General features: G+C 35.5%; 1 protein-coding gene across 1 annotated transcript; it reads left to right on the forward strand.

Moving 5' to 3' along the window:
* Positions 1-14,439: 14,439 nt before the first annotated feature.
* On the forward strand, positions 14,440-15,117 carry LOC127137175 (uncharacterized). Its single transcript, XM_051063660.1, has one exon. It carries the CDS (start codon positions 14,440-14,442, stop codon positions 15,115-15,117), a length of 678 nt encoding a protein of 225 aa, XP_050919617.1.
* The last annotated feature ends 1,869 nt before the right edge of the window (positions 15,118-16,986 follow it).

Consider the following 16,986-nt stretch of genomic DNA (forward strand, 5'->3'; position numbering starts at 1 on the left):
TTGGAGCCCTTCTCATAAATGATGTATAGGTTTATATCTTCATGCTTGTGAGCGGATGGTCGAGTGTTCTCCAAAAAATGACTTAAACAATCTTTTTTTCTACCACTAACATTCACTAACATCTCTTTGTAATGATTTTATTTTTTGTGCCATTTATTTTAATGTAATTTAAATTCTTGCACTTTATCATTCATTGTCATTTACATTCATGCAAATTGTTTATGTTTCAGTCATTTTCACTTTGCTCACTTGATTCATATTGTGTGCTTGTGATATATTTGTGTTTGTGATCTTATTTTGTTTGTGGTATTGGGACCTTAAAACACTTAATAAAAACAAAAACCCTAAAGAATACATTGGTGGACTGTTGGACCTCTGTCTGTGACTTGATTTGGACCTGTGGACTTAGAGTAGATAACATCCCTGAGCTATGAAAGGACTTGGCCAATGCCATTATTTGAGACCATTTCTTGGCCAATGCCATTCATCTGACACAAGCTAGAGAGACTCCCTTTGTTTTATTTGATACACTCATTCTTTCTTGTCTAAGTTGTTATTTTGATCTTATTAATATCATTTTATGCTTTCTCTTTGAGTATGTTTCAAGGGACTTTTCATCTGATACATCTAAAGGACATTGAAGATTACTTGATTTGGAATTCTTTCTTAGGTGTTTCTATGTGACATTATTATCTTGTAGATGCTTCTCATGGGTTAGATCTTTTCAACTCTAAAATTTTAAATCTTGTCTAGGATAGTCCCTTCATCTAGGCATGGCAACGGGGCGGGTCGGGGACGATTTTTACCTCTCCCAAACCCAAACCCGAATTCCCAAACAATTCTCGTTCCCCGCTCCAAACCCAAACGGGGATGGGGAATCAAAACCCAAACCCGTCCCAAACGGGTTTGGGTTGGGTTCGGGTATCTCCGCCCCGCCACCATTCATTTAGTAAAATCAATTTTTTAATAGAAATATTTATTTTTCCAAAATAAAATTACATTATAAATAATAAAATAAAACAATCTAAAAAAATTCCATACATACATTTCAAATATTTTAAACAATAAATTTAAATTAAAATATCAAAACATTGATCACATATTTAATATTTTAAATTATCAAAAATAAATGATAATGTACATAGTAAAATAAACGGGACGGGTTTGGGGACGGGTTCGGGGTGGGTACTAGTGTCCCCATTACTTGACTCGTCCCCATATTTTAAAATCGGGGAAAACCCAAACCCAAACCCAAACCCAAACCCAGTAAAAGCGGGTTTTCCCCGTCAACATCGGGACGAGTTCGGGTTGGTACCCGCGGGTACGGGTTATATTGCCATGCCTACCTTCATCTCCTCCTCCTTCTTTAATTTCAAAATCTCTCTCTCATCTTTAAAAATTCTTTGCTTGTGTTTTTTCAACTTAGACTTGTTTTAATGAGTAGAAACTTTGGTCTTATGCCATTGATTTTCAAAATATTTTCTTAATCAAATTTGTAAATAAACTTTGGCGACTTTGTGCCTTTTCCTTTTAAATTTTTTCAGAAGAGAGCATTTAGATTTGAGTTATCTTTGATTGAGATATAGTTCTCCCATTCCATGATATATTGAAGGTAAGACTTTCCATTTATTAGGGGTTAGTGGTATACTTGTTGATTGAATCCAAGTTGGAGCTCTCCCTCTTAAATGTTGTAAAGCCCTCATTATCAGTGGATGTTTGGTTGAGTATTCTCCCATTGATAACAAAATATCTTTAAGCTTTTGTTAAAATCAATCACCCATCTTTGAAATTTTTACCATGAACTACGAGGTTTTGATCCCTTATTTTTATGTTGGTACATAGGCATAAGACCAAAGGCCTTGTCAAACACAAAAATTGTAAATAATGAATTATTTTCTCATCCTCTCATTCTATATTTTAGCAAACATATTTTTCAACTAAAACACTTGCACACAAAAAGTGCTCCCTAGGAGTATCTAGGACACTTTGGATGCTAATACATTCCCTCTGTGTAACCAACCCCTTACCTCTAATCTCTGATATTTTATTAGTTTTGATTTGAAAACTTCTCATCTTTAGGTTTTGCTCGTACTTTTTCCCTTTTCCTTTGGAACCAATAAAAGCGCGATGGAGGCTCTTGTTTTATTAACGTTGAGCTAATCAATAGCTCAGTGGTCATGAATTTACCGCTACACCTTTATAAAAAATACACCCATATATGAGTAATTTCTCTTTATCTCGAATTGCAGATCAATAGATTTATTGCCATTTGAAATCTTTCTCCCTTCTCCTTCATAAGTTATCTCTAGGTTCTACCTCTTTGCCTCTTTCTCCCAAGATTTTTACATACTGTGAAAACTTTCCCACAATAACTTATCAATTAATTCACCCTAATTTAAGCCATTATCCTCTCACCCCTCAATTCTCCTCACACCCCTAATATTACTATTTTCTATTTTATTTTAATTCTATATTCTCTATCATTATATTAATTAAATTAAATTATTATTCTAATTCAATTATTTCCTCAACTCTCGCCATACCCGCAGGTCTTACTCAATTTATCCATCACTCTCTAATTTTAGATAAAATTCTATTTTCTTCCAACTATAAAATATCTATTATTTTCTTAATATTTATAATATCTAATTAAATAAAATAATTAAACTAAAACTCTCCAAAATTTTGTTAAAATTAAAATATTAAAATTGGGGTGTTACATCATACATGATAAAACAGAGCATAACATATTGCTTTGATCAAGCTATTTCATTTAACTAATAGAGAAGTTACATAGCTCCATGACAAAATATTACATATTGTTTTGAGCACAACCATATTTGAAATACATGGTTAAAAATACTAAATTCAACCCCTAAACTTATAATGCCAAACACCACCGTAATTTTCAATATTTCTCTTGTGTGGGCAACTTCATTCTTTAAATTGAAAATTTTCTTCCTTTTCCTTTCAATCTTCAAATCTCTTCCATTAACAACTTCATCACCTACTCGCTTGAAATTTTTTTATCCCTTCATTTTATTTTTATAGCTCCTACAATCCCAAAACTTTTTCCCAACATTCACAATGTTCAAATCTGTAACCATACGAATAACGCACTCTTCTTGGCACCAACACTCCCGCCTCTTATTTCTTACGACCACATATACAAATGACCCACAACTTTGGTTATTTGATTTTAAATAGGTTCTAGAATTCATTGATATTTATCAGAAATTATGAAGATTATGGTTGATTAAGAGGAATATTGAAGATATTTGGATGAAGGATGAAGGAAGAAGATGAATAGTAACCATACCTAATTTCAGAAAATGCGTGAGTGAAAATTTGGAGTTGACAACTTTAATGTAATCCCTTGATGAGTCACCAATGTAACTTAAGCTGTGTTGTCGTGCCACATTAACAAGTTAACATTTTTTCAACCAGTTTAACGGAAAAGAATTAAGTTGGCTAACAAAATGATTATTAAGGTACTAATTTTAAATGTTTATTATATAAGGGACTAAAGTGAAATTTGAAAATAAGTTAAAGTACTTCAACACTAATTAAGCCAAAAAGAATTATGTTAATATCAGCATTCGCAAATTCCCGGATAAAATAGGGTGGGCGGGGCAGACACATTAGATGGTGTGAGCCTAAAATCTTGATTTGCCCCGCAAAAAAGTGAAGGGAAATGGACATGCCTAATGGGCCGAACGTGTTTTGTCACCCCTAATTTTAATCATAATCTATTCTACCCACTTTTTATCCATTAACAGACTTGGATGTTAGACTGTTAACCCTGCAGGTCCACCCTATCGCGACGGAATTTTTTTGAGATTAAGTTATTGATTAACTTAACTCATAAAAGCAAGAGTCACCATCGAACTTTATTATTTCCAAAGGAAATGAAAAAAAGATCAAACAAAACTCACAAAAGGTAAAACAAAAGAGAAATATGGATACGAGGGTTGGTTATGCATGGGGAAGGTATTACCACCCCTCACATCTATATTACTCCATATGAACCACTTGCAAATCTATGTTCATAAAAAAGCTAGGTTGTTTGTTGATTGATTTTAGTTTGAAAGGACATTTTATTGTATTCGAGTGGAAAACTCAACTTACTATCCACAAGTATTAGGAAATGACATTTGCATCATCTTGATATGAATAACTTTTACTTGGACTTTCTCACAAGCACGTCTCAACATTCAAGTGGAAAATGTCAATCATTTCTCAATATATTGTAGAAGTATAGTGATTTGCATCATTATAATAATAGAATAATATCCAATCTTTTAAAAAAAAGGACTCTTAAAGGAAAGTGAACAAAGACACAAAAAGAAGTTTGATGAGGTATGTCTTTTTAAAAGTTTTGAAAAAAAGAGTTTAAGTATGTTTAATTATTTTAGTATTTATTGAGAAAAAATATTTTCTATATCACTTGACAAAGTCAAGGTTTATTAAGAAAGTGTGTGAAGTTTGAAGACAAGAGGTTTCTGAAATAGGGAGAAGTTTTGAATATTGAAGAAGGGGGAAGGAGAGAAAGAGACTGTTAGAACAAGATTTTGATTATGCAATATATCTCTAAGTTTTGATCATAACAAAGAATGAAAAAATTTGGTACCCTAATAATTTTCTTAAGTGTGCAGGATTCTAAGTTAAAATGACTCAGAGAAAATGAACATTTGGCATCTGATTCAGTCCAAGAAAAGTTGACCCAACACAAAGAAATGAAATCTGACTCTGAACAAGAACACATCTGAGGAGCAATCACCTGAAGAATCTGATGTTGAAGCTCAAGCTCTGATATCCGAAGACTCTGCAAAAATATCTGAAGTCAGCAAGTGATATCTGAAGACTCTGCAAGTGATATCTGAAGACTCTGCAAGAAATATCTGAAGACTCTGTAAAAATATCTGAAGTCTGCAAGTGATATCTGAAGACTCTGCAAGAAATATCTAAAGTCGACAGGAGATATTTGAAGATTGCAAGATATATCTGAACTTTAAATCTGAAGACTCTAATCACGCTCACTCTGATACATGATCAATGTAACACCCTTCTACCCAAACGACATATTTAAATAGATTATCAGAGTACAACATGTAGAAGAGTTTACATTTCTTACAACATAACAATTATCGCATCACAACATAAAACATATTATTTATTTTATTAAAACTTCGCAGCGGACAACAATATTAATATTATCATTCATCAAATAACAATTCATAATAGTGGTTCAACATTATCTCAACAAAACATCTCAACATGGTAGTCATCATAAACAACTTAAATAATAATCAATTATCTATCGAATCCCATATCCCCGGTGTCACATGACCAGAGCATTTGACTCGACTCTGTAGAATAACTCTACACTTATTCTTCAAACCTCAACAATAGCTACTCCTCTTTATCTGCACATTGCTCATCATAGATGAGCATAAACACATGCAGAAGGGGTGAGAATTACATTATTAAATAATAATATAACGACAGAAATATAAACATAAATATATTTCACAGATGCTAACACAGCTCATCATAATCATCATAATCAACATATTCATGAACATCAACAAAACAACGTATCAAATGCAGTGCACACACCCATGCATGACTCAACACGACTCGGTATACCCATTTTGTGACCAACTACAGGATCACCACTCCCAGATTCATCACCATAGAATCCGAGTTCCCCGCAAGGAACCAAGCCTCTCAACAAGCCCGGAGTCAACAACATCATTGGAACTCAGTCCGTTCATCACTAGGCTTCGGCCTTTCATGAATGCATGCACACCAAGCATGCATCATAATCAACATAGCAACAACAACATCATATAGTCATGTTATCATCATCATTAACACATTCTATCACAAAAGCATATCACATCATGCCACATAATCAAACACAGTATTATCACACTCTACTAATATCTATACCACTCAAAGCAACGGGAAATGATCCCTCGTATACCATGCATCAGCTAAGTTACCTCGCTCAGCCTAGCAACGGGAAATGATCCCTCGTATACCATGCATCAGCTAAGTTACCTCGCTCAGCCTAAACAATAAAAACTGCTCAACAACAGTCCAGGAAAGACCACAATTCTGCCCATACGCGTATTGCCTATGCCCATACGCGTATTGCCCACGCCTGACCAATTCCATACGCGTATTGCCCATGTCCATACGCGTATGCTACGCGTATCACATTCCCATACGCGTACCAACAGAGACCAAAACACGTTCAAAACATCATCTTCCTCATCCATACGCGTATTGCCTAGTGCCATACGCGTACCAGCCATCTCATACGCGTATTGCCTAGTGCCATACGCGTATGACCAGAAACCAGATTTCCAGATCTGCAATGGCTTTCTCTGCTACGAGATCTATCCAAATTCATCCTTCCACAGTCTAAATTTCACACAAAATCACTCATATCATCTAATACAAACCGTTCCCTATTCGATTTCACAAATCCTAACATCATTGCATATAATTTCTACGAATTCCTTCGATTAAAATCCCAATTTCGTTCATCCAATATTTCACATTTTCAGCATATTATTGTTTAATAAGGTTCAGACCCCTTACCTCTTTGGATTGAAGGAAGCTCTGAGCAATCTTTGGCCTTTTCCTCTTCCTTCTCTTTCTCTTCAGCGTTTCTCCCCCTTTCTCTGACTCTGAGGCAAAATACGTGAAAACACTCTGAGTTCTCCCTTTGACCTCTTATCAAATTTCCACTTTTACCCTTCCACTCTTCATATTCCATTTATTTTATTATTTAATTATTATTAAAATAAATAACACCTATAATAATAATAATAATAATAATAATAATAATAATTCCCGATATTATTTAATAATTCCTTTTACCTTCCAATAATCATATTAAATAATATTTAAATTACTCTAACAATATTTGGGGTGTTACAATCAACACATCACCTGATCAGAAACTTACGTTAGAAGTATTCAACTTACAATGCAATTCTCTTTAAGGAAACAATTGATTATGTTCCAAGAAAGCTATAGAAAGGACGAGAAATGTAATACCTTTAACTCCCATAGTTGGCCCGAAATCTCCAATGATTTCCCTCCAATGGTATCATCTCAAAATGCTATATAAAGGCCTCCTCACAACTTGCTGAAGATAACAACTTGATATAATGAAACAACTTCGCTACAACAACATTCTCATACTTCAAATATTCTCACTATCATTGTTGTAAGAAATAGTTTCCATACAAGAGTTGTAGCTCAACATTGTGTGGTTGTGTTTCATAGATCTTAAAGTGTGTTTATATTGCTTATCTAGAAGCATTGAGTCAAACACTTGTAACTCTTGAAATTGGTTGAAATTTCTCAAGTGACTTGTTTAAGTCTGTAGACTTGAGTGGGATAAAAGGTTGTTAAACTCTTAGACGATTTTGTAATATGTTGAGATTATTGGATTAAATCCTTATTAAAGGAGAAATCACCTTGGTCGGATGGACTGGAGTAGCTTTGAATTTCAAGCGAACAAGGATAAACTCTTTGTGTTTTTAGTATTTATTTTGTGTGTGTGGTATTGCAAAAGTTTTTAACTATTTTAAAAATAATTCAAATCCCCCTTTCTTGTTTTTCTCTACCTTCATTTGGTATCAGAGCTTAGGTTCTGTTATTGATTTTTGATTCAAATACTTAACCATGTAGAGAGATCCAGGGTGAGAAAAACTTCATGGCTACGATGTTGATCTTTGGGATATGGTTACAAATGGTTATGAACCACCCATTTGTGCAATTGGTATTTCTATTCCAAGAAGCAGAATGAGTGATGATCAAAAGCGTGATTTCAAGAATCACCATAAAGCAAGAGCCATTCTATTAAGCACTATTTTCCTACAATGAGTACGAGAAGATAACCAACAGAGAAACAACCAAAGAAATTTTTTACTCTTTGAAAATGACGCGCGAAGGCAACAATCAAGTTAAAGAGATTAAGACTATGGCCTTAATCTAGAAGTATGAATCCTTCAGAATGGAAGATGATGAAGCTGTTAAAGTGATGTTCTCAAGGTTCCAAGCCTTGTTTGCAAGACACAAGGTTCTAGATAAAGGATATACTACAAAAAATCATGTCAAGAAGATAACCAAAAGTCTTCCCAAGAAGTGGAGATCTATGGTTATTGCTCTGAAGTTATCCAAGGATCTGAACAACATAAGTCTTGAAGAACTTATCATCTCTCTCAGGAGTCATGAAATAGAGCTTGAAGAAGATGAACCTCAGAAGAAAACCAAATATGTTGCTCTAAAGTCTAGATCAGAAAGAAGAAAGCCAAAAAGGAACAAAGCCTTTCAAGATGAAGAGGAAGAAGATGATGACTCTGAGAATGAAGATTCTGATGATGAAGAAAAATCATCTCTTCTCTCCAGAAGAATTAAAAAGCTCTGGAGAAAAAGACAAAACACCTTCAAAAGGCCCAGACAGAAGGGAGACCGTCTAGATTCAACCTCCAGAGGTAGACCCAACAAGGAAGTAACATGTTATGAATGCAAAGAGCCTAGACACTACAAAAATGAATGTCCAAAGCTAAAGAAGGATAGCTCCAGAAAATAAAGCTTCAAGAAGAATTCTTTCACAGCAAAGAAGAAAGGTCTCATGGCAACATGAGATGATTCTGAATTTGAAGTTCCAGAATCTAATTCTGAAGAGGAGCAGGCAAACGTAGCATTCATGGCCACTACCTCTGGAAGTTCATCAAAAATAGAGTATGACTCTAAAGTGGTATTCTATGACTTTTCTCGTTCTGATTTGGAAGCCTGTTTTTCAGAATCTCTGAGCTTGTATCAGAAGCTTCGATAGAAATTCAACAACCTGAAAAAGGTTCATGAAGAGACTGTTGAAGAATGTGATAAGCTTGAGAAAGAAGTTTTTGAACTCAAAGAAAATAATTTTATTCTTGAAAGAGAAAAAGAATTTTCAACTAAGAAATGTTCAAAACTTGAGGAAACTCTCTCTAAAACTCCACCTACTTCTGAAACTATCATATACAAAAATGAAAAATCTTTTTAGAAATTTTTGAACCACAACCTAGAAAGAAGCAAAATGGCCTATATGATATATGGTGGAAGTCATAATAGAAAAAAAGGAATTATTTATGACTCTGATGAAGATGATCTGAAACCTTCTACAGAAAACAAATTAAAACCTCCCATTTCTTATCATTATACACTTGCACGGACACAAAAGTTCAGTAATGCTAGAAAACCCAAAGTTTTCAGAAACTATGGGAGAACTAATCTTAAAGGACCCAAAAGGTTTTGGGTACCAAAAGATAAAATAGTGTATGTTACAGATATCCTACTCAGTAGAGTTAAAACACCGGTCATGGTACCTGGACTCTGGATGCTCGCGACACATGACGGGAAGAAAGCATATGTTCAAAGACTTAGAACTTAAAGATGTTGGTTTAGTAGGCTTTGGAGGAAATCAGAAAGGACGAATCAAAGGATCTGGAATATTTGGTAACAAATCTCTTCCCTCTATTTATGATGTCCTTTATGTTGAGGGATTAATGCATAATTTGTTATCCGTAAGTCAATTAAGTTATAACGGTTATGATATTATCTTTAATAATAAAAAAAGTGCAAAGTTGTTAATCAAAAAAATGGCACAGTCCTTTTCCTTGGAAAGAGGGAAAACAACATTTATAAAATAAAACTTTCAGATTTGAAAAACCAAAATGTAAAATGCTTAATGTCTGTTAATGAAGAGCAATGGGTGTGGCATAGACGCTTGGGTCACATTAACCTGAGGAGGATTTCTCAGTTAAATAAACTTGAGTTAGTCAGAGGCCTACCTACGCTAAAGTTTTTTTCATATTCTCTTTGTGAAGCATTTCAGAAAGGGAACTTTACTAAAACCACTTTCAAAACCAAAAATGTTGTTCCCACCTCTAAACCTCTAGAACTTCTACACAATGATCTTTTTGGACCTGTTAAGACAACGTCAGTCAATGGTAAGAAGTATGGACTAGTCATTGTTGATGATTATAGTCGTTGGAAATGAGTGAAATTATTAAGGCACAAGAATCAGTCATATTCTGTGTTCACCAGTTTCTGTTCAAAAGTGCAAAATAAATTTGACTCTAAGATCATCATAGTCAGAAGTGATCATGGTGGCGAATTTGAAAACAAACTTTTTGAAGAACTTTTTGACTCTAATGGAATATCCCATGATTTATCTTGTCCTAGAACTCCACAACAAAATGGAGTTGTAGAAAGGAATAATAGGACTCTCCAAGAAATGGCCAGAACCATGATCAATGAGACTAATGTGGCTAAGCACTTCTGGGCAGAAGCTGTGAATATAACATGTTACATTCAGAATAGAATCTCTACCAGACCTATTCTGTAGAAGACTCCTTATGAACTGTGCAAGGGAAGAAAACCCAACATTGCTTATTTTCATCCTTTTGGATGCTCTTGTTTTATTTTGAACACTAAAGAAAATTTAAACAAGTTTGACTCTAAGGCACAAAAGTGTATTATGTTGGGATACTCAGAACGTTCTAAAGGATATAGAGTATATAATACAGAAACACAAATTGTGGAAGAATAATTCATGTCAAATTTGATGATAAGCTTGACTCTTATAAGTCAAAGCTAGTTGAGAAATTTGCAGATCTGGAGATCACACTTGCAGGTTCTAATGAAAAGACAAATGATTATGAAGAAGCTGAAAGAGGAACTTCAGAAGCACTTGAAAACACAATCAATCATAAAAGACAAAGAAATAGGCAGAATGTTTCTGAAGAACTGATTTTGGGAAACGTGGATGAACCTGCCAGAAAAAGATTAACATTCAAAGTCTCTAAAGAAACACTTATGGGACTAGTATCTCTGATAGAGACAACATCCTGTGAAGAAGCTCTTCAAGATAAAGACTGGATTCTGGCAATGAAAGAAGAACTTAATCAGTTTTCCAAAAGTGTTGTTTGGGATCTTGTACTAAGACTCAAGGGAACCCATGTGATTGGAACTAAATGGGTCTACAGAAACAAGCTAAATGAAAAGGGTGAAGTTGTCAAAAACAAAGCATGACTGGTGGCACAAGGTTATAGTCAACAAGAAGGGATTGACTACAATGCAACCTTTGCTCCAGTCGTGAGGTTAGAATATATTCATCACCTAATATCCTTTGCTGTAAACTATTCTATTAAGTCATATCATATGGACGTCAAAAGTGTGTTTCTGAATGGTTACATTTCTAAAGAAGTGTATGTCCATCAACCTCCTGGCTTTGAAAATTCAAAACTTCTAGAACATGTTTTCAAACTTAATAAATCTCTTTACGGTCTGAAACAAGCTCCCAAAGCTTGGTATGAAAGACGTATCTCATTTCTTCTGGAAAATGATTTTATCAGAGGCAAAGTGGACTCCACTCTCTTATGCAAAAACATTAGAAACGATCTTATGATTTGTCAGATTTATGTTGATGATATAATATTTGGTTCTGCTAACCCCTCTGTTTGCCAAGAATTTTCTGAGTTAATGCAGGCATAATTTGAAATGAGCTTAATGCAAGAACTAAAGTTCTTTCTGGGCATTCAAATAAATCAAACATCAGAAGCCACGTATGTCTATCAAAGTAAATACATAAAAGATCTTCTGAAGAAATTTGACATGTCAGAAAGTAAGCCAGCCAAGACTCCGATGCACCCTACTTGCATTTTGGAGAAGGAAGAAGTAAGTCAAAAGGTTTGTCAGAAACTTTATCATGGTATGATAGGTTCTCTCCTTTATCTGACTTCCTTCCATCCAGATATATTATTTAGCGTATGTTTGTGTGCTAGATTTCAGTCAGATCCAAGGGAATCTCACTTAACTATTGTTAAGAGAATCCTTAAGTATCTGAAGGGAACACCTAATCTCGACTTGATGTATAAGAAAACATCAGAGTATATGCAGATTATGCTGGAGATAGGTTATAATGCAAAAGTACATTTGGGAACTGTCAGTTTTTGGGAGGTAACCTCATCTTATGGGCAAGCAAAGGACAATCAATCATTGCATTGTCAACTGCAGAACCAGAGTACATCTCAGCTTCACTTTGCAGCACATAGATGCTCTGGATGAAGAATCAGCTTGAGGACTTTCAGATATTTGAGAGTAACATCTCTATCTTTTATGATAATACTGCTGCTATCTGCTTAAGTAAGAATCCAATTTTACATTCCATAGCGAAGCACGTAGAAATTAAACACCATTTTATTAGAGATTATGTTCATAAAGGGACAATTATTTTAAAATTTATAGATACATACCATCAATGGGCTGATATCTTTACAAAACCCTTAGCTGAAGATAAATTTCTTTTCATTCTGAAAATTTTAAATATGGAAGACTATCCAGAATGACTCTGAACATGCGCTTCTCATCTCTGATGTTAAATTAGACTCTAAGTCAAGCATATGTGTTTATCTGATCCTGATTCTGATACTTCTACAAGTTAGAAGATATCCCTATCAAAAACCTCTATAGTCAGAAACCTTTTGGTATTCTTGACTCCAAAAACATCAACACGTGATCCCTCAAACATGTGGCTCTGGATCTTCTAGACACCTGTCTAGCTCAGAACTCAAGAGCCAAACTCTTAAGATACCCTCGAGCAGTGTGCAAATATTGAGATTAGACATCCATCATTAGCTACATTTAACTCTTCCCACGTTTGTCAAGACTCGTTTTTAGAAATAATATTTTTTTTGTTCCCTCTCATCTAACACTGTCGTTTTTGCATTATTTGAAATTGTGTATATATATTCCCATGATTCCCACATTCACACTTTCACTCCTCACAACTTACACAAACCCAATATCTCCAACCTTCTCTACAACCTATCTTAATCTCCTTTACAACATCATCATGAATCCTCAACAACAACAGGTTTTTGAATACTCTCAACAGATGAATGCTATTAAATAACAAATTGAAGCTTCAGAACAAGTTGTAACCACTACCACTGCTCTTTCAACAACTTCCTATAAGGAATCCCATGTCCTTGATCGTACTCCACACATAAACATTGCAACTCATTTTGAAAAGCTTGAAGTTCTTTGTGAGTAGTTGGTAGATTTTGACAACCTCAAGGAAAATGGAATGGATTTAACACAAGAACTGAAGAATCAAGGGTCGCTTAGTTACTTCAATCGTCTATATGGCCCCATCTACACATACTTGGTGAAGGAACTCTGGAGATTCGCTGATTGTGATGATCACTACATTATGTCCTACGTTCTGGGCATCAAGACAGTGATCAGTAAGAAGTCCATAGCAGCGCTTCTGAACATAGAAAAGGCTGAGGGAAGAAGAATCTATAACATAAACCCTAAGGATAAGTAAATATCCCAGGAAGTGATCCCCACCATCTTCTCTCAGAACCCAGAAGAAAAATCATCAAAGAACAAATAGCTTCACCAGAATCTGAGGGTGTGGAGCAAGATCATTTTGGGAACCATTCATCACCGTCCTTCACCCAACTCTTATAACTACATCAAAAAGATCAGAAGTTCATTCTTTATTGTCTATATAAAGGTATGAAGTTGAACTTTCCCTCTCTCATCTTCAAGTATCTAAGGGATTCTGTCTGAGACACAAGGAACAACATGAATCCCAAGAACTACATCCCTCTAGGAAGATTAATCTCAGACATTCCGATAGAGAGTGGTTTGGTGGACCATCTCATTTCCTTGAATCTGATGGAAGATGTCACTGTGGACGTGGGGTAGCCTCTAAATGGGAATAATCTGAAGATCATGAGTCTGATTGACAAGGTCAAAGTCAAACCCACCAGACTTACATCTTGGGAAGCTCCGAAGGATCATAGAGATAGAGAGAGAGAGAGAAGATGAGATATATCTCTTCTCAAAGATAGATCCTCCAGAAGTCATCGTTTTCTACTTGCAATATCTGGAAGCCTAAGTTGTTGACATATTTGGTTTCAGCTTGGAGAAAGAGGGAACCTTCTAAGAAGAAGAAGAAGAAGAAGAAGAAGAAGAAGAAGAAGAAAGAAGAAGAAGAGTATCAAGCTGGGAGAGTCTTCAGCGACTCAGAAGACGCCAGGGCCTCTGACTTCTTCAGCACCAAGTGAGTCTCATATCTCAGAAGCTCATATTTATGCTAGTTTTAGGCAACTTGCCTCATCATTACCTCAACCAGCCCCCAAACTCTCAACCACTATAACTACTTCCTCCACCTCACCTTCCACACAAACTACAGCTCCCAGAGCAAAATACAAATCTCAACAACAAACAACCTTACTCCCTTCTGCATATGAACCAAATCCATCTGAACCCCAAACCTCTGACCCTATCACATATTCACCTCCATTACTTCAATTCAACCTCCACATAACATCCATCCCCATCTCTTAAGCCATAATGTTCAATGAACCTATATCAACACCCCTTTCCTCTAACCCCAGTTCCCCTCCTTATTATGACCTAACTTCCAACTCTTATCACTCTGGTTCAGATAACCCTGACCCACCCTCCCCAAATCATGAAGACCTTCAGACCACAACTGACTCTGAAAAAACCCGGTCTGTACAAAAACCTTCTGAAACCATTCCAGAACCCTCTGAACCCATTTCTGAACCATCTGAAACCATGCATGAACCTTCTGAACCCACTCCTCAACCCTCTGAACCTGGCCTCACTCTTCCTACCCTTGATGAGGCATTTTCTAAGTTCTTAGAGAATTTCGCTTCAATACTCAAGAAGCTCTCTGATGAATCTAGCATCAGTGACAATCCTTCTGAAGTAAGGACTCACTGGAACGAGTTCATTAGATGGGTGACTTCTAAAGTCTTCAAGATTAAGGGCTTATCTGAACAAGTCAGAAATAACTTTATCAGAAGTGCTGAAGAGAAGCTGGATGCGCGTTTGGAAAAGGAAGTTGCTGAGAAGGCAGAAAGGAAAGTTGCAAAAGCTGTTGCCAGGGAGGCAACTGACAATGTTGGTGCAGAAGCTACAGCCAGAGAGCAAGCTGAAGCTAAAGCAACATTGGCCGCTGAAGCTTCTCATAAAGTTGCTGAAGAAGATGAGAAGACCACATAGGTTGCTCTGACTCAAGGAGAGTCATCAATAGTTGACCTTGCTCCCTTAGTCATCAGGACTCTGGAGGAGTTGTAGAAAGAACAACAACTAGTAAGATCCAGGCTCGACAAACATGATCAAGTCAACTCCAGCATTCAAAGTTTGCTCGCTAAGCTTCTTCAGAGGATGCCTCCTCCTCCAAACCCTTAGACACTCTAGGATTTTTTTTATCTTTCTAAGTGTTTTTTCCTCTAACGCCTTATCTTCTGTTTCCTTATGCTTATGTAAAGTTTTTCTTTCTCAATGAAATTTTTACATTACTTACTTTTTGAGTCTGACAAAAAGGGGGAGAAATAAAAGTCCTTTTGATGAAATAATTTATCTAACTCTCAGAAATGCAATGCTTACATTTTGACATAATCATTACGTAGTCTAAGTATCTTTTCAGGATCTATCTGAACAAAGAGAAAATGAATCTTTATCTGAGAAACTAATAAATCAAGGAAAGCAACCTAAGAAAATCTGGTAAGAAATTCTCTACCCCAAAAACCCATCTGATACTAAACATTAAATTTTTTGTAAGTATCAGACTTAGGGGCGGGGGATTTCTAATCTCAGGGGGAGTCACTCTATCCGACTCTAATAATTTTTCAATTTAGTATCTCTGAAAAGTACTCATTGTTTCATCAAAGTTCTGAGTTTTATCATCATCAAAAAGGGGGGATTGTTAGAACAAGATTTTGATTCTGAAATATATCTCTAAGTTTTGATGATGACAAAGAATGAAACAACTTAGTACCCTAATAATTTTCGTAAGTGTGCAGGATTCTAAGTTAAAAAAGACTCTGAGAAAACGAACATCTGGCATCTGATTCAGTTCAAGAAAAGCTGACCGAACACAAAGAAATCAGATATGACTCTGAATAAGAACACATCTGAGGAGCAATCACCTGAAGATTCTGACACTGAAGCTCAAGCTCTGATATTTGAAGACTCTGGAAAAATATATGAAGTCTGCAAGTGATATCTGAAGACTTTACAAGTGATATCTGAAGACTTTGCAAGAAATATCTGAAGACTCTGCAAAAATATCTGAAGTCTGCAAGTGATATCTGAAGACTCTGCAAGAAATATCTGAAGTTTGCAAGAGATATCTAAAGACTGCAAGAGATATCTGAACTCTAACTCTGAAGACTTTGATCATGCTCACTCGGATACATGCTCAACACGTCACTTGATCAGAAACTTGTGTTGGAAGTATTCAACTTGCAATGCAATTCTCTTTAAGGAAACAATAGATTATGTTCCAAGACTGCTATGGAAAGGACAAGAGATTTAATACCTTTAACTCCCATAGTTGGCATGAAAATCCAATGATTTCCCTTCAGCGGTATCATCTCAAAGTGCTATATAAAGGCCTCCTCACAACTTGCTGAAGATATCAACTTGATACAACAAAACAACTTTGCTACAACAACAGTATCATACTTCAAATATTCTTACTATCATTGTTGTAAGAAATAGTTTCCGTACAAGAGTTGTAGCTCAACATTGTGTGGTTGTGTTTCATAGCTCTTAAAGTGTGTTTATATTTCTTATCTAGAAGCATTGAGTCAAACACTTGTAACTCTTGATATTTGTTGAAATTCCTCAAGTGATTTGTTTAAGTTTGTAGACTTGAGAGGGGTAAGAGGTTGTTATACTCTTAGATGATTTTGTAATTTGTTGAGATTACTGGATTAAGTCCTTATTGAAGGCGAAATCACCTTGTCCGGGTGGACTGGAGTAGCTTTGAATTTCAAGCGAACTAGGATAAACTCTTTGTGTTGTTAGTATTTATTTTGTGTGTATGGTGTTGCAATTTTTTTTAACTATTGTAAAAACAATTCA

The sequence above is a fragment of the Lathyrus oleraceus genome, chromosome 4 (assembly GCF_024323335.1).
Source record: "Lathyrus oleraceus cultivar Zhongwan6 chromosome 4, CAAS_Psat_ZW6_1.0, whole genome shotgun sequence".
Lineage (NCBI taxonomy): Eukaryota > Viridiplantae > Streptophyta > Magnoliopsida > Fabales > Fabaceae > Lathyrus > Lathyrus oleraceus.